The sequence below is a fragment of the Rhagoletis zephyria genome, unplaced genomic scaffold, assembly GCF_001687245.7.
Source record: "Rhagoletis zephyria isolate East Lansing unplaced genomic scaffold, Rhagoletis_zephyria_1.1 Rzeph_scaffold_00593, whole genome shotgun sequence".
NCBI lineage: Eukaryota > Metazoa > Arthropoda > Insecta > Diptera > Tephritidae > Rhagoletis > Rhagoletis zephyria.
The window spans coordinates 106,308-128,724 of NW_016157677.1; the positions used below are offsets into that span (position 1 = coordinate 106,308).

Genomic DNA, 22,417 nt, shown 5'->3' on the forward strand with positions numbered 1-22,417 from the left:
TGAATATGCATTTAAGTTGATTCATCAACTTCAGAATAGCAGTGTGATCACGGAACAGAATCCCATACAATTCGTGTATGTGACCCGTGGTCTACTCACTAATCTATCCGATACAATGCACGTCCTTCAGGTGATTTCCAACGGCCAGCGTAAGTTGATTGATCCGATTGTGATACACACTTGCGCTGTGGTCACTGATGAAAAGCGTATAATGTATGAGAAACAGTTTCTTGCTGATATCGCAACACAAAACTATACAAAGTACAAAATACCAGTAAACGAATGTTGCGAAAATGATGCGGAGCAACAGCAATTGATAGGAAAGTTTTTTGTACTTACCAAAGCGCAAATAGAGGATGTGATGCGGTTAAGTGTTGCATTATTTCAGCACATATTCAGGGAACGATACCATGCATGATACAGTTGGAATTGTTTACCAATTTTGCAACACCCAAAACGAAGATTCTGAGCTTGAACCGATGAGAGCTTCAACACCCGAGCTTCATGACAATGTCATTTGTAGAAGTTTGCATTTGCAAGGCGGGTGGTGATGAAGCCGAATGCTCTTCGCCCTCCGAATCCGATTCCATAGAAAAATCATCCTCTGAACTTTCGTAATCTTGAAAGAAAAGAAATATTTTGAAGAACTAGAGCATTTACTGAGCATTATATAAGAAATAAAAGACATACTCACCCATTTTACTGTTTTACTCCATGTGGCCATCGATTGAATGATTTTTTTTTTCATTCAGGAAATCGTAATGTGAGCCGCGGAATAGAAATGTCAACTTAAGTCTCCGCATAAAGCCGCTACTACATAACTTCCAGCGGCGCCATCTATTTCTCGTTTGTGGAGAAATAATTTTTTTTTTCACATGCTTGTAATGAAATCATTCATAAAAATAAATTTCATTAATTGCCACTTGTAGACAGAAGTAACCACACTTAAATAAATGCCACCAAATGCACGTAGTAGGTCGGTTAAATTATCGCACTTTGTCGTCAGCCATTAAGAAGGCTATCGTTGCAAATATTTTTTGTCTTCTTTTTGCCATGTCGGATTCAAATACGTATGCACTAATTTTGCCTCTAGATACTCTACTTTCTTTTGCGCAAAACAAATTGGCTGGTACATAAGAATTTTACCAAAAACTTATATTACACTTGCAATTTTTTGGGATATGAGCTACCCTGTTTTTGGCAATGGTAACATACAGTGGCACCTCAACTTTTTTTTTTTCGGCCCCCAGGCTTTTGGGTGTCGATCTTGGCTAAACAAAAGTCTCCAAAGTACAAAGAAAGTTTTGTTTTACATTGGCAGAATTTAAGCCATCAATTGGAAAAAAAAAAAAATAACAAATCAGCTGAACAAAAACCAATTTCTTGCGAATGCCCTCAGTTTGACACTTTCTCATGTTGCCTTTGAAATTTGTTAGAATTGTCATAATGTCAGGGCGACATTTATTTTTTTTGTCTTCCGGTACAACCCTGCATAGGAAAATATATAGCACCGGTGTGACCCATCAACCACAATACATGGGTAATTCTGCGTTTACACGTGCCAGTTTCCAATTTCGATATGCCCAAGAACGCCCTGCTTAGATCGTAAAATTTAAGATTTGCAAAAGGAAAACGAAACTTTCTCGCCGATCCGTTTTACTTTTATATATTCGATCGCTCGCTACCCAACCAGTATTCTGCAACTGCTGTCGCCAACCGATCTTATTTCCGTGACAACAGTTTCCGATGAAGCACACATAGTGCAATTCGATTCCTACCCTAATGAGGCATCAAATAGTGTATTTTACGCGACACGCGCCCGTAAAGAGGAGATTCTTAACTACATACACTCGCTTGTTGTGACGAAAGGCCAAACGAATCACTCTCTGGGCTTCGAATATGCATTTAAGTTGATTCATCAACTTCAGAATAGCAGTGTGATCACGGAACAGAATCCCATACAATTCGTGTATGTGACCCGTGGTCTACTCACTAATCTATCCGATACAATGCACGTCCTTCAGGTGATTTCCAACGGCCAGCGTAAGTTGATTGATCCGATTGTGATACACACTTGCGCTGTGGTCACTGATGAAAAGCGTATAATGTATGAGAAACAGTTTCTTGCTGATATCGCAACACAAAACTATACAAAGTACAAAATACCAGTAAACGAATGTTGCGAAAATGATGCGGAGCAACAGCAATTGATAGGAAAGTTTTTTGTACTTACCAAAGCGCAAATAGAGGATGTGATGCGGTTAAGTGTTGCATTATTTCAGCACATATTCAGGGAACGATACCTGAGCGAAAGTCTGGAGGTCCAACTGCCCGTGGTTGAGCCAAATAGCCAAGGTAAGAAAAATATGAATTTAATGAAAATTAAGAACAGTATAAATAAGTAAATTCATATTACAGACGCAATTATATCGGTCACGCATGCGGTACCCCCTTTTGGCATAGTGGGCGTGAATCTTTACTTAGCTGATTTGATTGAAGATGTAATCAGTTACGGAGAGCCAACGCAAAATACTAATAAAAACGAATTCAATTACGCCTTTCTCATCGATCGTAGTGGCATAACTATCGCACACCCAGCTTTTCCACGGCCTATGGCGCAGTATCAGACACCCTTTCCTGTGGACATTGGCTTCTTGGAAAACTCTACAGATTTCACTTATACAAGAAGACGCATGTTGCACGATGAAAGTGGAAATTTGACGACGAGCGTTTATTTGACAAGGGACCGGAAGATCGAGGTTAGACAGTAATTGACAATAAATACAAATTCATATGTACTTTACTTACTTCTACTCAAATTCTAAATCAACACATAATATTATCTCTTCCTGCAGTATTTTGAACGCATTTACCACTGGCAGTCCATACTGGGTATCTACATACTATGCCTCGTATCCACTTATAAGCTTGAAATATCCTCCACTAACTCATCAGCGCCAACGAGCACTGACAACGCAATAAGGTTAACTAATCTACAAGCATCATCAAGTCTTCCGCTCTCTCTGCAGCGTTTCTCTGTACCTAAGGACAAACTGCCACGGTTCCATCACAATGATTACGAGTATCTGTCGAGCATGGAGCTGCTCTATCATCGGCTGGACTTGGTGTCCCCACCTAACGGACATACTTGCCGCTACTTTCGTCAAGTGGGCACTATGGGTAGGGTTTCCGTCCAATGTGTTTTGAAATATACTTAGCATTATATCCTTCCAGATGCGCCTACACTCTTCTTAAGCGCGTCAGCTTTCATGTCTCCGTTTACTTTTTTGCACAATAACCGCGTTAATTCACCACGGGACCAAATACGTACTGTTGAAAGTATAATGGCCTACTTGAAAGACACCACCGGTCTCCTAGCCAACCCAGGCCTTCGCCCACAAATTCGACAGGAGGTGAATGCGCTCTATAATGCCATGCAGCATTTGAAAAAGCGTCATCAAGACGCGCGTGGCACACTGAAGAATCACATAATACGCCGTTATATCGCCACTGTGAATGGTGTGCTGCAAGTCTACCCCGGCTGTCTGCTTAGCTCTAATTATGACCCCACTAGGCGTCCGTGGTTCCGAAAGGCTTTACAGCAGCCCGGTAAAATTATTACAACAGAGCCCTATTTAGATGCTGGCGGCGCGGGCTATATCATCACAATCGCACACACAATTTTTGAGGGAAAATCGAATGCTTTACACTCTGTCGAACGCGATCAACCGGTGGCCATTGTTGCGTTGGACCTACCCTACGCTTACTACTATAAAATGATACTTGACTCGACCCCACTTTGCCAAATGAAGCACATCAAGTGTTTACTATTCGAAAACGAAGGCTATCTTATAGCGCATCCTAGCATGCTGGAATCTAGTTCTCCGCTTCGCAATCAACGCCGACCCCACGAGCACCTCACGCACAAGGAATCGTATTTAGCAAACGATATCCTCAATCACAAGACACTGGTGCGGAAATTGGCATGCGCCAACTACCAGAACCGCACGCTCCAACGTTACTATGTGTTCAACACATCGCTGGGCGACATCCTGACGAATGTTGTGCACGGCGAACGCACAAAATATGCAATAGCGTTGGTGTATGGAAGCAATATTTTCGCTGCTGTACTGAATTCGACTTGCGATGGCGGCGCCTTCTGTCCCTGCAGCACTATTGATCGCGTGTGTTTGAATTGTAATCGTATGGACCAGATGGACTGCGAGTGTCCGTGCGAGTGCCCCATGGAAATGGAAGCCTTCAATAGCGTGATTGGTGCCAGCCTCTCCGACACTTCAGAATCGACTGTGGAACGCTTTATCAACTACACCCAACAATTTGCGTATTGCGAGCCGCCAAGCGAGCATTTCATTGCGCTGCCGCCTGTAAGCGCAGAGCATCAAATGCTGCCTTCTTGCGTGAACATCAACTGCGATGTTTATGGAACGCAGAGCGAGTGTCTGGCAGTGATGGGTTGTGAGTGGTGCCAGCAAGATGTGGACGGCAATAGCTTTTCCGCTTCTTTTTGCGCTGCCCAAGCGTCTTGCTTTAATGGTTGGTGAGAATCGCTGATGTATTTCAGAGGTATTTATATTTTTATTCTTGCAGGTGTGCTGTCCTCGCTTACACCTTATGGAGATTTAGACGATGTGGACATAATTGCTGCCCATAGCTATAATCCCAGTCAAAAACCGAATGCCTACTCCGCTTTCGGACCTGTCGGTGGTGCTATTATTATCCTAGGCATCGTTATTGGCTTTGCTATTTATTGTTACCGCCACAATATGGACTCGCAATCGCAGGAGCAGTTCTACGTTGACTCCATGCAAGAAGAGAATTATGGACTTCCCCTATCTCGCTTCAACTTTGACGACTGCGAAGCACATGACGAACCACCCGGTGGCAATGGTGGTTACGAACACCCATCGGCACAGCGCAACCTAATACATCCCGCCGATATTTCACCTTACCACATGTCCACTGGCAGCAGTTACCGACGACCGCCCAATGGCGAATCGGACCATGGCTACTCCACAATGACGCCACATGAAGACTCATCAGATCATCAGTGCTTTGCCTTGGCGGAGCCGTTGTTGCTGCACGATAAACGCAACAGCAAATCAGACACTATGTCCATATCAACTTCCATATCGAGTCCAACAAATCGCCACCATCAACCGCAATATCAAAATCCATACCTTAACCATCCACCGCCAGCGCCCACGCAAGCAAAGGAGATGGCGGCGGCAGCGGTAACGCGCTATCAAATAAACTCGCCCAAGAAGTATCAGCAGGTGGCAACATCAGCACGATATGTGTTCGATGGAGGGCCTGTTTATGGGCAAACAACTTTGCCACTGAACGACTCGACGGAGGACAGTGTGGTTGCACCGCGTTACATATTAGCGCCGGTGACGGTTCATCGACACATGGAGCCGACCGAAACGTAGTTCCGTAGACTGTTTGTGCATTTTAGTAGAGTTAATCGCATCACATGTTTTAGTTTAAGTTTTAAAGAAAATTATAAGCACAAGGAATTGTTTGATTAACACAACTGAAAGGTTTTGTAGCACCAAATAAAAAATAAAAGTACATATACATATGTATTATGAATCAGATGTACATCTAGCGAAAAACAAGTACTTCCAAACGCCTTTGTGTTAAGCAAATATTTTTTGTGTGCATGTTCATTATTTTAATGCATCCGCTTGTTTGCCAATTAAATGCTAAGTTCTATATATCGCTACCTTAATATAGAAAGGCCCTATCTGACATCGTCGCTGATATACAAAAAGCCGTAACTAACTAAAAATCGAAAATTTACGTTTTAATTGATTATGATGCATTTGATCGCATTATGTGTCCCCAAATCGTTTTATGCAATAAAAGATTTTAGTTAGTTACGGCTTTGTGCATTTCAGCGACGATGTGAGATAGGGCCTTTCTATATTAAGGCAACGATATATACAAATATGAATAAGTGTAGTGTAACTACTAGGGATTTTATTTTTTAATAATGTTAAGTTTAAAGTAAAAAGTATTAAGAACCTGTAGGCGCGCTAATATAAATATTTTATATAAATGTTGCATTTAACTCTACACTGTTACACGTTACCTACGAAACACAACTCGAACCTTTACTACCTGCAAAAATTATCGAAACTATTATTTTTGTATTTTTTTACGTTATTTTAATTACGTGAAAGTGAAATTGTTTGGCAGCTGCGCATGTGCGCTTAGCAGGTGTGTCTCCATACAAATTGTAGCCAGTAATTGCGCGTTGCGACTGCCTGTTAGCATATCGAGCAGCAGTAACCAAAGTTTTCCATTTACTATTAGACGCAAAAATAATATAAATTTGGTTTGTCACTTATGTATGTACATATGTATATACATATTTTGCCTGCATTGTTTGTTGAAGTGAGACGTTAGTAAATCTTAGATAAGTATTACATGCAACCATCCATTAGATATACGAAATTCGCGAGCATTGTTGAGAGAGAAGAAATTGGCTTTCAACTTTTAAATTGCGATGAAATTAAGTGACTTAATTTGCTTTTGCAACTTTTTGTTGTAATTCGTTATTTCATATATATTTTTACGTCAAGTTAAAGAGCATTTCTATGCATGTACTATATGTATGTATGTCTTACAAAAATGTTACTAAACATCTTAAATAAATGTATGTACTTACCCCACAGAGAAAAGTAAAGTAAATAAAAACACATAAAAGGTGTAAATACAGACGTTGCTTATGTAAGTACATAATTATTTTAATAAAAACTGTTTACTCAAATTAAATAATATAAATTATGAACACCTAAATATTTACACTAATTGATGGGCGTAGAATGCGTCTAAGACACTGAGGATTTTTTAAGAATAAATAAATTTTCAGATATTGATAAGTGAAAATAAAAATTCTTGATTTTTATTTAGCTAAGGCTAGGCTGTTTTCCCGATCTACGAGCGACCTAAAATTGCCCTAAAAAAACGAAAATATTTTTAAACTGTTGCCATTCGGTCTGAGAACTCGTCCTCTTTCTTTAGCTTTATGCCAAATATTTCAAAACTATTTTTAAAAGTTCCTTAATTAACTCAAATTAGATACCGCTCGCACCATGGCTTGCACGAGCCCACGTGATTTTTTTTTTATATTATTAATAAACGTCACACAAATTAAGAAAGTCCTTGGCTGCCAACCGCACAAAAGACTTAAGTCACGAACTTGCCTGAGCTAATAAAGTCACGGGTAGATTTTTGCAAGCACAGCATTCGGTTCGTCTTTTATTTGCTACAACAACAATCGCTGTAACTACAACAACTCGCTAAATGTCAATAAGTTAGCACGATAACATATCAGATATCAATAAAGTGGCGCGTCAATGAGGACAGCCTACTTGCGCGAGCAGCGCTCTGCGATAAAGCAAACAAGACCGGCAAAGTGGAGTACGACCAACTTTAAAGTAGATGCGATGCTACGACGACGACCACTAAAAAACTTACATATGGATATACATATACATATGTATGTAGGTATGCATGTACATAAGCGCGCTCAGGAATGATGGTCCAGCTGCAGCTGTAATGGCGTGAGTCCAGCGGCTTACGCGAGCAAGTTAAGAGAACACGTTTCCACAGGCGCAGCGGTTGCGGCAGCGGAGGAAGAGACACGAAACACTCTCACCGCCACTTTCATTTCACGGCTCACTAGCTGCTAGACGCTGCTGTGGCTTGTGTCAATATAATCATTGTTTGCTGTTCGAAATGACCTTAGACGCATGCGCATATGCATGTCTTTACGTCGGTCTGGCAGCGTGCACGTATGTAAGTTACTAGCTCGCTAACTGCTACATCCGTGGCGAGATAATATTGCGGCGCTGCTGGAGACTGCAACCGTTGCCGTTGATGACATTGTTTAGCCGCTGCAGCCACGAAACTGAGTGCAATAACAAAACACACTCTGATTTGAACGCCACAGAAGTGCAGACGCGCGAATTTTCGATTATCCAAAGAATTAAGAAAGTTCGTTTTTTTTTTGTTAGAAACGGCTTTTTCGACCAAGGCTGCAGCAATGGAAAGTGAAAAAGTGCAGGTGCAAGTGCAAGTGCAAGTGTCAATAGGAACTAAAGAAAAAAGTATTTGTAATCTACGTAGAATTGTGAAAATCAGCCACCCCTTTGCTGCGCAGCAACAGTTCTTCTATTCGCCAGTATTCGTATTGGCGCTTAATATTTTAGTACTGCTGCCGGTGGGCGCTGCGCCTAGTCCCTCTTTGTCCAATTCAAATTTAAACTTTCCTGCCGTTTGGCCTCCCAGTCTTCAACACATCGATATTTGGAATGCAGCCGAGCTGCCGACCAATGCGGGTGCGCAAATGTCCACCGCGGAATCGGAAATGCTGCTACTCCACGCCGAAACGGCCTTCCAATATAGCGGCACACACCTTGACGCGCCTTTGTTAAACGTAACGGACAATGGCCCTAGCGATGTTGAGGCTGATGCGACATTTGAAGCAGCTGCCGAGGGCAACCGTACACAGCAAACGCTGCACAAACTAGGAGGCAAGCACCGGCAGGGTGAGTAGTGAATTATTATTTTTTTTTAATTGAATAAAAAGTGTATAATCTACTTGCAGGCGCTGCGTGGAATAAAATTGAAAAACATTTGGGAAACAACACAGTACTCGACGTGCCGAGCAGTCGGCAGAATCGCGGTGAGTAGTCTGTGCATATTAGTGCTTTTGTGCAATCACTTTCTCCAACAGTCGAAAGAAAAAGGAAAAGTCATAGATTAGTGTAGATTTGCATGAGCGCGCCGCAGTTACGGAGGCGGGATACTTCACACCAACGGCCAAAACATAAACGCGAACTTGTCACACAGTCAAACAAAAATCGAAAGCAGGTTTTTAAAAATAGATAGAGTTGATAAAACAACCCTTTTGTCTTCCCCGAGTTCAGTATGAACTCTCGCACCTCTTTCAAATCTATGCACAAAAAATAATTAAAAAATACTATTAGGAGACAGTTTTAAATGAACGACGCTCTGTGGTGATATTTCATTCATTTCTTTGCAAAAGCTGAAATTCTCAGCAGCTTTATGTAAAAATGGTAATTAAGTAATTGTGTCTAAAGTTACATAGGTCAGATCCGCATAGCTTGTTTGAAGTCCTTTCAATTTGACGTAGAGCTATATTTGTCTACTGTGAATTTCCTCTGTGTACACCGGTAGACATTTTTACAGAACTTGCCCCACAGCGTCAATTACATATGGCTAGAACAACGGAAATAATTAAGTCAAAAATTAACTCACGGCAAGCGGTGGTGTCGGAACTTTCCCAAAAACTCTTGGTTATAATTTCCATCATAATTTATAACCAGATTCCGGCCAACTTATTTGGTACCATTATTTACCAGCTTTTTCTTTATATGCTGTTGCCTGCCATCAGAGATAAGGGCCAACTTTACAGTGCCTTGACCTTAATTGATTTAACCTAATTCAATCAGTACAGATCGCAATAAATACAGATCTCAATGAATGTGGTCGATAACTACTCCCTGCAGTTCTATAGTAGAGTTGAAAGTTTGTTTTGGGCTCTTTTAAAGATGCCTCCCATCAGACGTTGCTCTTTTCTCTCTCAGATTTTCTATCAGCATCTAGTATCCTCTAAACTCCTTTTCAACTTTATCTTAAAGCTTAAATAGACGGCAGCGTTGATCCGGATTAACGCGGACTTAATCCGGATCAACTGAAGTTAATTTCCGAGTTGATCCGGATCAACGCTGCCGTCTGTTTACGCTTTTATACCTTTTGGTGCAGATCAAATAGGTGAGACTCATTTTAGTCCCTTTCTTGGAGAAGGTTCTCAATTTCGAAGTCAATGTCTTCGGCGTTTCTGGCCCGCCAGAATCACGCATGATTTGAGATCCGATGAGTTAACCCGCGCCAGACCTCTTTTTACGCTTGCATCATTGCGCAGATAGTCTCTTCCATAAATTTTTTGAAGTTATGAAATTTGAAGCTATACAACTGACTCGTCGTCTTTTGCTCCATTCATTCAACAGTTATCCATCTGTTTCCTGTGCCGGTCGATGGCGAATGTCTCTCGGATGATGGTCGACGCATCGGGAGTTGCTTCAATGCCTACGAGTGTCGCGCCAAAGGTGGCACCGCAAAGGGCGAGTGTGCCATGGGATTCGGTGTATGTTGCATATGTGAGTAATCACGAAGCGCTGACCTAAAAAGCTGTATGCATTTTTTAACTTTTCTTCCATCACAATCGAATGCAGTCATCGCCAGCTGCAACACCACTATCAGCAACAACATTACCTACTTGGTGTCACCACAATTCCCCAGTTTCATGCCGAGCAATTTCAGCACGCCATGCAACTTCAAAATCGAACTGATGAACAACGAAGTCAGTCAGCTGCGCATAGATTTCTACCATTTCTCCATGGGGCAACCGAATCGACGCACTGGCGTCTGCGATGGGGATGTGTTCGCGGTGAACGGTGGCCCGAGTGGCGAACTGACGTTGTGCGGACAAAACAGTGGACAGCACAGTGAGTAACGAAGAGGTGGGGAACTTGCTAAAAATCGTCCACAACAATTTTTTTCTTCTACAGTTTATTATGAAGTCGGTGGTGCTGCTGCCCCGCGTCAAACACTCTTCGGTAATTTGCGGCCACTCACTTTCAGCCAGCTCTATCCGAATAGCAGCAGTAACTCGATGCCGGCCATTGAGATCAGCATGAATTTCTCGCAGCGCTTTCAGCCCATACGCCTCTGGGAGATACGCCTCGCGCAGATCCCCTTCAGCCAACGCGCGCCTGTTGGCTGCTTGCAGTACCACACAGGCACAGAGGGCATCATACAGGTTTGCGCATTCGTGTCCGATTTCAATACTTATGTGTTTTAATATTTTTGTTTTTCTCCCTTGAAGACTTTCAATTTCGCAGAGAATGGAAGACACTTGGCCAACCAGAATTACCGTATCTGTATGCGTCAGGAGCAGGCGATGTGCTCCATTATGTATCAGCCGTGCGACGAACAATCGTTTCGAATTGGACCAACCAGCGCCGGTGATCCGGGAATGCTGAATATGGGCGCGCCTGCTTTGATGATGGATCCGATGTTGGCAGGAGTGATGAGCGGCATGATGGGTGGTGCGAACGGCGGTGGCGGTGGTGGAGGAGCTGCTGGCGCTGTCGACAATCCAGCGATGGACGCAATGCCCACAATGCAAGCGCCTGCGCTCGCTGACGACCCCAATATGTTGCAAACGATGGATGCTGCAACTACCATGGCTGCGATAATGCCGAGCGCAGCAACGCCGGATGCAACGATGGCTAGCGCTCCCACCCCAATGGATAGCAGTACATCAGCGGCGTCAGCAGCGGATAGTAGCGCGGCTACTGTGAGTGGAAGCAGTACTGCGGCGACGGATGTGTCGAGTAAGTTTTGTACAAAAAATTCGCCAATCTTATATGTATGTAAATTTTGTTTCTGTTATTTGCTTTCAGCGGCCGCTCCAGCCGCTTCCGACGCGCCCGCTGCGTCTTCGGAAGCACCAGCTACCAGCAGCAGCGCAACCACTTTGAACACGCGTAGAAGCACCACATCCACCACGGCCGCCACCCCCTCGTCGTCAACGCTCAGCGATGAAATCGCAGACGAAGGCTCCGGAGACAGCGATTGGACCGGCAGCGCGCCAACGCGTCGCCCAGGGCCAGTACGCGGTGGCTTCGATCTGCTCGGATTTCTACGAAGCGCTTTCGATTTTAACCCCTTACGACGCAGTGGTCGGCAAGTGCTGGTGAGTAGTCAACAAAATAACAGAGCTCCTTTGAAGGCGCGTCAGCTGTACTCGCGCTGCACAGATCGCCTCACCATGCCGTGCATAGTGGAGGACTTCATAGGCATGGGTCCGCTGGGTTCGCCGACGCTGCCTGGCTGTGAGCCTGTGCACTGCGGCTCGCAGTTTTGCTCGAGCGGCGCGTGGCCGTGCCGCATCGAATCCACCGTGACGCCATTCTATGTTGGCGTGCATTTCGGCAGTGGCGCGGGCAAGGGCAGCGCAGAAGACAACATTGGCGCATGTCTGCGATATCAACAGGTGGAGTGCATGTGAGGCAAAAGAAAGCGGAGAGCGGCAATGGAGTAGTGCAACATATTGCGCAGCGTATTTGTTTGTATGTAGGAGTGTGTATTGTAATTAAAGTGCAATTTTTTAATTTATGTTAAATTAAAAGTAAAATTCAGACAAGCGATTTTTACCTTTTTTTAAGTATTGCCAACTGGCACAAAAAGTTGGAAATTTATACTGCGCCACCAAAGTCGGTTTACAGACTTATTTATAAAAATTATTTTTTTTGGTTTTTTCTGCTTTTTAAACAAAGCATTTGCGATTATTTATTAATTTTTCGTCAATTACGCTACTGGAATATCAATAGTGATGTATGTATGTATTTCATATCTCCACTTTTGTAGATATTTATCTATTTCTATAGCATGTACGAATGCATGTGTTACCAACAACAATTAAGCTTCATTTAACTAATCTAGAACGAAAAGAAAACTATTTTTTACTTTTTAAGCAGCTGTAAAATTTTTTTAATACAAATTTACCTATAAAAAGGTTACAATACTTCCGAGCATATCAATTTGCCTACAAGCATTTTTTAATAAATTTGCATTTATTTTTTTTTTCATTAACTAATTTTTTCGAACTAGTTGGTCCTTTCGCTTGTACGCAGTTAGTTTAGTGATAATTTTCGCAGTTTCAAATTTTCTTAATGATATGTTTACATTGTATAGAAGCCAAAAAAGCATTTTCTTGAATATATTTCGTTTGTATAAACTTTTTTTTTGTAATATTTTCTTTTTTAAAATTCGCATTAGTTTTAAAACCCAACAATAGCCGAAACAAGTCAACAATTTTTTATAATTAATGCAATATTTTTTTACCTAAAGTAATTGAGCTTAGTTGCGATTTGTGGATTTAAAAACAATAATATCCGTTGACCATCTATCTATAGACACTTGCACCTTTTTATTTCAGTTTTGGTTTTTTTAATCATTAAACTGTTGCTTTATGAAAAACTTAAAGGTTTAAAAACTCATTTTGCAAATGTTGGAGTACAAAAGTACAAATCTGCAATATGGCATTGGAGATTTAAAAAGGGTTAAATAAATTTACGCAGGTTTTTTCGAAGTCTACTGATTTAGGTAAGAGACCTGTAAAATATCAATAAAAATGTCTGGCAGTTTTATGTTATTACTGATAGTTTTCCGTTATAGTTAGTGTAGCATTTTATAATTTTTAGATAAAGCGCATAAACTTTACATTTTATTATGTGTACATCACACATACATATATTTGTATGTATGTATGCACATATTTAAGTAGGATATGTAGTGAATAAATTTCTTTAGTCTTGCAAGTAATTTGCTTTATTACATAGAATTTCACTGAATAATTATAAATGTTATTATGTGTGTATGTATGTATGTATGAAGCTTTTATTATCTTGATATTTTCCGTTAAATCTGCAGCTTAGAGAACAATACAATTTTTAATTTATTTTACGGCAAAAATATGTTGAGCTATGATTTACAATTAATTCGCAACTCTTCATTATTATATGCAATTATTTTCTAAAAATACTTTTCTGATGCATGTACATATGTATGTTTTCTAAAACAGAATTATTCTTAGATACATATTTATAGCTTTTTAATCGGCGGATATTTATGATTTGTACGTATAGTTATAGCTTAAATTTGTTATTTTATTATATTTAGTTTAGTTTTTTTCTCTATTTTTTTATTTTAGCAGTAGTTGATATTACGCGCGCACACGCATGTATCAGCCATGAATATTTTTTTACGGGCAGTACATTTCGTTAAGCATAGAATTAAGCTAAAAATTCGAAAAAAGCTTTAATGAAGACATACGAATTTTTTCAAACAAACAATTTTGACTTTTAGCTAAAATATAAATTTAATAAAAAATAATACATATTATATATTAATCTTATTTTTTCCATATTCGAACGTTGACAAACGGTACTTTTTTAAAAGAGCACAGTTAAGCGTTTAATAATTTTAATATTTTTTTTTTTATAATCAAAGTATTTTTTAAACATATACATATTCGGAACAGATAAAAACTTAATCGAATAAAAAGAAAAACGGCAAAAAAAATTAAATAAACAATTATAAATTTTTTTCGCTAAAATAAAAAATCACATTTTTCTAATATGGATTAAAAAGTCAACGATCACAATAATTATACATTATACATATCCGATTTGATAAGATCACAGGATTTGTACATTTGTACAGATTTGACAGATTTTGGCAGTCACACAGTGGTTGTGGTTAGATATAATGAGTTCAGCTCAATAACGACTTTCCAAACAACACCACTCTGTAACTGTGAAAATGTACAAATCTATACAAATGTACAAATCGTGTGATTCCTGCTTAAGAATAAAAAAATTTAAAAACAATTTTTTGCATACCGCTTAACTTTCACATTTTTACCTGCTCATAAAACAGTCAAAGTTTTTCGGAAACTAAAAACTTACACAAAAAATTCGAGCGCATAACGATAGCTGGAGCCTACACTCGCTAAGTTTAAAATAATTTAGAGCTAACCAAACGCACACTTTTGAAGCGATTACATACATATCTTAATTAATAAACGTATTTTTGAGTTGATTATTTTTAAGCACACAGTCGTGGCTCTCAACACCAGTGGCGGCAGAGAAGAAAAATTCTCCCTTCTGAGCCACCTTATGGGAAGAGTTAGAAGTCCTGTTGCTGTCCGCGCTGCAAGACATTGTTGATACGCAGACGTAGCGGCGAGAAATCGATCTTCTTGAAACGCGGCAGCGAGGCGAATTTTTTTACGCCGCCGCCTAACCCGCTACCGTCCGCAACGGCACTGCAACTATCAGCCACTTTGACAACATCGGCAGTAGCAATGCTTGCCACGCCGCTTACGCCAGCCATACAACTCTGATGCATTTCCAATTTGGAGCTTGTCACGCTGGTTGGAGCTGGAGGAGTCAACGACGGACCGCCGTCGCTACTGGTCATCACATCATTTTCATTTTGCCGTAATTGCAGGTTGTGATGCAGCAGATTTTCGTAGATGCGCTCCTTCTCGCTACTCAGCTGCTGTTGTTTTGCCGTAGGTGATGACGTTGACTGCTCTCCCACTGGACTCTGCTGATCTTCAGCTGATTTTGCGTCATCGAATTTAAAGTCAATCTTTTGTAGCAAAGCGATCTGAAGCAGCTCGGTGTGTAGACGATCGCGCATATCTTCGGCGAAGTTAGCTACATTCGTTTCGTTATTATTGTTCAGGTTCTTATCGACGTTGTGACCTTTGTGCTTAGCATGTTTGACAGTGTAGACATGCTCGGCAATTTTCATAGCACCCGCCCGCAGCGATTTTTGAACTCTGCCATTTTTCTGCGAGTTTTTGTTATCGATTTCCGGTGGATAATTTCCACTTTGGCGTTGCTCAATTATGCTTTGTGGAGATGAGATGTATAGGTTATCTTTACGTTCGCGACGTATTTTCAATGTGACCAGTTGACGTAAGCCGACAGAGGTTGAGGCAGTGCTGCTCCTCTGCAAACACGTGTAAATTAAGAAGGATTTAGAGTACGGAATTATAGAGCGGAAACATGGCATTCGTTCAGGCAAGAAAAATTTCTAAACATTATTAAAGAAACGGTTTAGACACAACAACAAAAGGAGGGAAGAAGGGACGCCTTTGCTCACAAACTTCTTTTGGATTTTGTTTCGAAACAGCGTTCAGTTATTATCTGCTGCATAGTTTTAGGCACGCCATTGGTTCGCAAAGGCCATTAGACAAATATTCAGATCTAGGCCCCCAAAGAACAGATATCTTGTATTCGTTTCGAAGCTCTTCATGATGGACAATAATTACAGACACCTTTTTAACAACAAATATTTCTACTAAAATTCAAAGATACGCCTACATTAGAAACGAGTATAAATTAGAAACGAAATAGAACAAAAACAACAAACAAGTTTCCATTATACGACATACATACATGCATACCTATCCACATACTAAAAACCAAAAACAAAACACAAATAAATATTTTAACGAAAATAATTTGTATTTTTCTTCTTTTTACAAGGTGTGCCTACCTCGATTGTGCTCGCCGCTGCTGTGCTGGTCGCACCAACGGTGGGCGAAGTATTATATACCGCCATCTGTGGACTCGCTGTGGCCAATGTGTGATGGCGTCGAGTCTTAGCGGTATCACAACTATTTGGGTAATAGGAGGGAATCTTCTCGTCGACACTAATTATCGACTTCCGCGGCGTTTGGTAGTAGTTTTCTTCTTCCTCCAATTGCTTCTCGTTGTCCGCAGTTGGTTGGGTATGCGGCGATTCGGTGGGTGTACTTGTACTAAGTGCCGTAGGTGGTAGCTGCTGCTCCAGCTCTTGCGAAGCTTTTACGGCCAACAAATTTTCGTACAAATTACCCGTAAAATCTGCAATGTTGGAGGTGGATGTCGAGGCAGTAGATGTAGCAAGTGTATTGGTGTCATTGGCTGTTTTTATTGTACTTTTATTGCCTGTGGTCTCCTGTTCGCTATTTGATGTATGTAAGTCCAACATTTGTTCATATATGGCACTCTCCTCTGCAGCCACTGGAGGAGGCTTGGGAGCTGCTGAAGCCTTGGGGTCTTCTGCGGAGGAAGAACTTGTAGATGGATTAGAACTGGTTGAGTAACCAGACGAGGTGGGCTCAGCAGGAACTCTTTCTGTCCCTGTCGGTAGGACTTGCTTTGGTCGAATAGGTGCCATCACACAGTAGCCTGTTAGATCGTCTATCAAAATTTTATTCTTTCTTTGATTGCTTGTGGGTATTGCGGCACCATTAGAACCGATTAAGTTTATACCAGATGAATTAATGGCTGAAAAATTAAAATTATTTGGAATTTTTTCAGACACATTAAGATTATCAGTTGATATTCTGCCATGGAAAATTGAAGATTGTAAGTTTTCCTTGGACGGCATTATACAAGCGTTGTGTAAGCTATCGGTACTCAAATCTACACCATCGCTACATGCAATCGAGTTGTTCAAAGAGCCAACGGCAATGTCTTTCTCGTCAAATGTGTCCACGTAATTTATTTTTGACAGATCTGGCGAAGAAAAGCTATTACGCTTTGCTGCAGCTAAAGTCGAATATTTCGTGTTTTTCTGTCGTTTTACCGCTGAATCATTGGCATAAATGGGCGTGGTGATCTCATTATCTTTGACAGGCTTGGTGGGCGTAATACTATTAATTATATCCTCCGCAGTGCAAGCCTGTGTTTCGCTAACACTCTCGGCGCGCTTGGCACGACCACTGCCGAAAATGTTATCCAACACATTTTTGTACTTCTTTTTCTTAGCCAATTCTGATTCAGGATTTGTATTTGAGCGTGGTATTTCACCCAATACGCCTTGCCCATCGAAAGTGTTGATACGTTTTCGTGGCGGTGGTAGGGGTGGAAGTGGAGGTGGCGCAGTTGTTGTTCCACTTGCTGGCTGTGATTCAGTAGATTCTTCATCGATGACATTGAAGGCATTAGCGCTGGGCTTCATCTCTTCGTAAATACCAGAAGCAATGGAAGCACGCGAAACGCGTCTTGAGAGACGAGGTTGTCCATCAATATTTTCAAAAATCTCTTCATAAATCTCCGAGCTGTGTGACACGCGACGCGACCAATTACTTTGATTAGAATCTAGACAGTTTGGAATATTAGGGAGGGGCCCAAGGGTGGAATAAGGTGCTTCAGACAAACTGAAATTTAATTTATTAAATATTTGTGTTTACTTTTTTTTTGGCATACCTAAAGAATACCGACCCTTGAGCTAGAGAAAAAAGAAAACGTCGACGTTTCTTTCTGCTGAGTTTAATGGCAAACTTTTTTTTGGTACAAATTGACAGGGGCGGCGCTAGGGGAGGCTAAACGTGGAATTTCCAACATTTTCAAAAGCTTATATTTTGGAAACTATTGTACCGAGTTTCAAACTATGGGCACAGTTGGAAAGGTAATTCAATATATATATATATGAATGTATATAATGCAAACATATTTTGAGAAAAAGTAAATAAACGAAATTATGTCAATTTTTTTATAAAAATGTATGTTTTTCGTAAAAAATACGTAATTAACTATATTAACAAATATGTTTATCGGAAAGACCATAAAAATACCTTTAATTTGGCTTATAATTTTATATAGTTAGATTTAAGTACAACTGCCAGCAGTGCAATAAAACAATTGTATTAATGTTATATGTTTTATGCCCCTTTTCTTTGGCAACACAGAAAGGAGAATTCTACGTTGTGAGGGTTATAATCCCTAAGCGCGGCCGAAGGCCGCCTACGCAGAAAGGTGTTCTCTGCAAAAGGTGTTCAGCCTCTTTTATTTGGCAACACAGAAAGAAGAATTCTACGTAGTGAGGGTTATAATCAATAAGCGCGGCCGAAGGCCGCCTACGCAAAAAGGTGTTCTCTGCAAAAGGTGTTGTGCCTCTTTTCTTTGGCAACACAGAAAGGAGAATTCTACGTTGTGAGGGTTATAATACCTAAGCGCGGCCGAAGGTCGCCTACGCAAAAAGGTGTTCTCTGCAAAAGGTGTTCTGCCTCTTTTCTTTGGCAACACAGAAAGGAGAATTCTACGTAGTGAGGGTTATAATCCCATAGCGAAAAAATACTGTGGATAGCGTAGCTTGATTAATTATCCATTAAATTCTACAACTCAATCTTATAACAAATAAGGTGATTAAAAAAAAATTGTTTGTAAATATTTCCTTAGTATTTTTTTAGTTTTAATTCAATTTTTGTAAAAACTAAAAAGAGTAAGATTTTCTATCGCGCGATTTTTTATTCCAAATTTTCACCTGCTTCGCTTTTCCTTTTTCATGTAAAACTATATTTTTATATATATTTAGTCAAATATGATGTCCACAAGAATTTTTTGCTACAAGTCATATATCAAATTAACGGTACTTTTGTGCTATTTCTGATAAACATATCTGTTAATATAGTTAATTACGTATTTTTTGAAGAAAAACATACATTTTTAGAAAAAAAATTGCCATAATTTCGTTTTTTACCTTTTCTCGCAATGTGTATACATTATATACATAGATATATATATCTAATGAAAGGCCTTTCAATCACCTTTCCAACTGTGTCCATATTTAGAAAATCGGTTCAACAGCATTCGAAATATAAACTTTTGAAAATATTGAAAATTCCACGTTTAGTCCCCCCTATCCCCACCCCTGTTTGCTCCAAAAAAAATATATGCCATTAAAATCCGGAAAAGGGGGCGGGCCACGCCCACTTTTTTTCTCTAGCTTAAAGGCCAGTATTCTTTAGGTGTTCCCTTTTTTAAACAACTTACTTTCCATTCTCCTGTTTTGATTGGCTATTTATCTGTTTGTTTTCCTTCTCAAATTGCATTATATGTACACCAGCCGCGCCCATACTTGGACCGCGACTTATTCTATTTTGTTCCAACATCAACTGCCGATGCAACTCCAAATTTTTAATAGTCTTTTTAATCCACTTCATATGCCTTCTGCAACTTGTATCCGTTTCGAGGGCGAAATATATGTAACACTGCTTCCGATTCTGTGTCCAGAAAAGGCCATAGCTGAACTCTTTTGTGCGCGAAGCAGCTAAACTTATGCTAACGCCGGGAACTATAATGGAGACACTTATGTATCGTTTGGGATCAGCACGTTCCTCCTCCGCTACGCTCGCTTCAGCATCATTACATCCTGAGATGGTAGCACGCAAATAGCTGGGCAAACACTTTATTCCTTCAATTTTTACTTCACATCTGGACCATTGCTTGAATTTCAGAGACTCTGGGCGTTTATTGTGTATATCCAGTTTAACATCCATGAACATTGTTATCTCGTTATTTTCCATTTTTACTACTTTAATTAAATAAATTTCACTTTGTATTAACCAAAAACATTGCTAAACAAATAAAAAATTTCGGAAAAATGGTAAAAGAAAACTATCTGTAATCCTGTATGTACAACAACAAATTAAGGCGAAATCAATTTACTGGGGAGGATACCGTTCCTTTTCAGTGTTAGGACTCCCAACTCAAGAAAAGTAATGCACATGAAAGTTTACTCTTAACAAAATATTAGTGAAAATAGTTTACCGTGCCAATTATCTAATGTTTTTAAATAATAATATTATTACATGTATTAAAGGGGAATTTTATTCGAAAATACTATAAGCGGATATCTCTCATAGGTGAACAAAAAGTAGCAAAATTCGGTATCCGCTTATGGCAGCTTTCACTGTAGGAGTGTTCGCTATGCAAAAAATTTGTACAAGTTGATACCAATTGTTACCAAATCGTGTTCGTTTAGCCAAAAACCCAGAAAACTTGCAAGGAGAGAGCCATGGCACAAAAAATAGGTAGAAGCAGCAGGGTTGCAATTTTGAATTTGAATTGTCAAACTTTGTTTACTTTCTATCAAAACAAACTAAGTTGTCACTGATTTGTGAAATTGTGTTTTCATGCGAATTGTGCCTTGATATTTTTGTGAATTGATATTAATTCAATTAGCGAAAAACTCAGAAATAGGAAAGTGCGTTTTGTGTAAAAATGTAATGGTGTGATCGGACTTCTACCACATTGTGGTAGATCTGCCACTGTTTTGAGCATCTACCACTCAAGGTCTGAAATCTACCACATATTCGCGTTTTTCATGATTTTTATTTTTGCTCGACATAATTTTCTTAATTTTAAGAGCAAAAATTGTCCAACACTAAACACTATATGGTAAGAAGAATGATATATTAAGATTCCGCATTCCCGGCGACGATGAAATTTCTCAAGTAAAAGCCGAATGGGAGGATAAAATTAGAAGTCCGATCACTGAGTGCAAGGCGTATATGAATTCGCCTTGGACAGCTGTTTGTCATATTTGGCGGTAAAGTTGAAATTTCTTTCATCCGCCGTGTCTTTTGTAGGACCAAAAATGAGTGAATCGGAAATGGAAGTGGTTTTGGCTCAGGATGACGAAGAGGACGATGAAAAGCCGTAAGAAATTCAGTAAATAATGTGTGGTTACTATTTTATTTAACTAACTCTCCAGTTATGTTCGTACTCTGGAAGATGTACAAAGTATCATTAAACACGCCAAGCTGGATGCCAAGAATCTTACACAGGTTACACAAGCACTTTATTACCCTTCCGCCAGTATGGATAATGATAATTTGAAACTTCTTGAGCTGGACTCGCATATGCACCAGCAAATCCGACTTGGCCAAACTTTATACTTCAAAGGGGGCCACAATGAAAAAATTGTGCTTTGCACTGAAGAGAAAACATATGACGTGAAAGGCGCCGAGATATCAAACAGTCTTCTGTTGGTGCCGGATTTGAAGTTTGCTGCTGCCACCAGCACGTCTCCATTGAAGAGTCCTCGCACTGGTACGTCTTCGCTAGAAACAAGTTTAAATGATGATGACGACGACATTTCGGTCGACAAAGTGCTAGAACAGCGAAAAGTATTGAAAATTTTCCATGAATATTTCGAGTGCCGCGAAATACGCCCACGTTATCGTAAAATATACGAACTGCTACAGTTGACGCGTTTCTCAGGGCCTGAAAATGAAGAATACATTGATCGCAAACTACTTTTTACATACAATCAATTGTTGGACACAGTGCAATGCAGTCGGAAGCAATTCGATGAAGGGTTATTACATTTCCGCGTAATGGAATACGATGGGCGCATGCGTGTGCTCGAGTGTGAATACGAGATGCGCATTTTGAATTGTATGCTTGCTCTGTTGAATGAAAATTCATGGCCTTTAGATGAAGTCGAATTCGAAGAAACTGTGGCAGCTTTGGAAGGCATTGCTCCTTCTGATATCGTAAAGGGACTTTTTCGCATATACACTGTACCGACTGAGGGAAAAGAAGGGAAATTCACATACAAAGAGGAATTGGTTGCACGTATCATAGCACAAAATATTTTGCAACCAGAGCTAAAATTCCGTAAAGATGAGTTCATGAACACTTGGCAAGAAGCTATGCCAGAGGGAATGCACTGTGACGTAAGCTTTTATATGCGGTTTTCAATTATTGCAATCAATTTTCTTTTTTATACTGTTCATCTAGGAAATATATTTGCGGGCGCTGGGCATTATCGATAAAGAAGGGCATACAACCTGTATACGATCGTTAGTTGAAGAACTTCTTCCAACGAATATACACGAACGCATGCGCATATTATTCAAGACTAAGACGCGCTGGACAATGGATGAAATGGAACCATACATTGAGTAAGTTCCCACTACTATTTTACACCAATATACAAAATA

General features: G+C 40.1%; 4 protein-coding genes across 5 annotated transcripts in view; 3 read left to right on the plus strand and 1 right to left on the minus strand.

Annotated features, from left to right (window-relative positions):
- LOC108360612 (VWFA and cache domain-containing protein CG16868) overlaps positions 1 to 5,735 on the plus strand; it is a gene marked incomplete at its 5' end in the record, with an annotated part of 7,571 nt that extends 1,836 nt beyond the window's left edge. The window contains 5 exon segments of the mRNA XM_017612971.1: positions 1,687 to 2,355; positions 2,419 to 2,759; positions 2,856 to 3,180; positions 3,235 to 4,554; positions 4,609 to 5,735. Coding sequence (XP_017468460.1) covers positions 1,687 to 2,355; positions 2,419 to 2,759; positions 2,856 to 3,180; positions 3,235 to 4,554; positions 4,609 to 5,450 — 3,497 coding nt within the window.
- A 2,339-nt stretch (positions 5,736 to 8,074) lies between these two features.
- Positions 8,075 to 12,130, plus strand: LOC108360613 (uncharacterized). Its single transcript, XM_017612972.1, has 8 exons — positions 8,075 to 8,579; positions 8,639 to 8,716; positions 10,065 to 10,214; positions 10,290 to 10,562; positions 10,626 to 10,876; positions 10,943 to 11,453; positions 11,523 to 11,809; positions 11,852 to 12,130. Exons 1-8 carry the CDS (start codon positions 8,075 to 8,077, stop codon positions 12,128 to 12,130), a joined length of 2,334 nt encoding a protein of 777 aa, XP_017468461.1.
- A 2,349-nt stretch (positions 12,131 to 14,479) lies between these two features.
- On the minus strand, positions 14,480 to 20,058 carry sced (scrambled). Its single transcript, XM_017612958.1, has 3 exons — positions 19,461 to 20,058; positions 16,195 to 17,845; positions 14,480 to 15,645 (listed from the first exon to the last, which is right to left on the minus strand). The coding sequence occupies exons 1-3, from the start codon at positions 19,991 to 19,993 to the stop codon at positions 14,812 to 14,814; spliced, it is 3,018 nt and encodes a 1,005-aa protein (XP_017468447.1). The 5' UTR covers positions 19,994 to 20,058; the 3' UTR covers positions 14,480 to 14,811.
- Positions 20,059 to 21,035: 977 nt separating this feature from the next.
- Positions 21,036 to 22,417, plus strand: part of LOC108360606 (sister chromatid cohesion protein DCC1) — a 40,103-nt gene continuing 38,721 nt past the window's right edge. For both annotated transcript variants that reach the window (XM_017612964.1, XM_017612965.1), the window contains exons 1-3: positions 21,036 to 21,128; positions 21,184 to 22,150; positions 22,215 to 22,378. In XM_017612964.1, the coding sequence (XP_017468453.1) occupies positions 21,067 to 21,128; positions 21,184 to 22,150; positions 22,215 to 22,378 (1,193 nt within the window). In that variant the 5' untranslated portion in view covers positions 21,036 to 21,066. The remainder of the gene's footprint in view (positions 21,129 to 21,183; positions 22,151 to 22,214; positions 22,379 to 22,417) is intronic.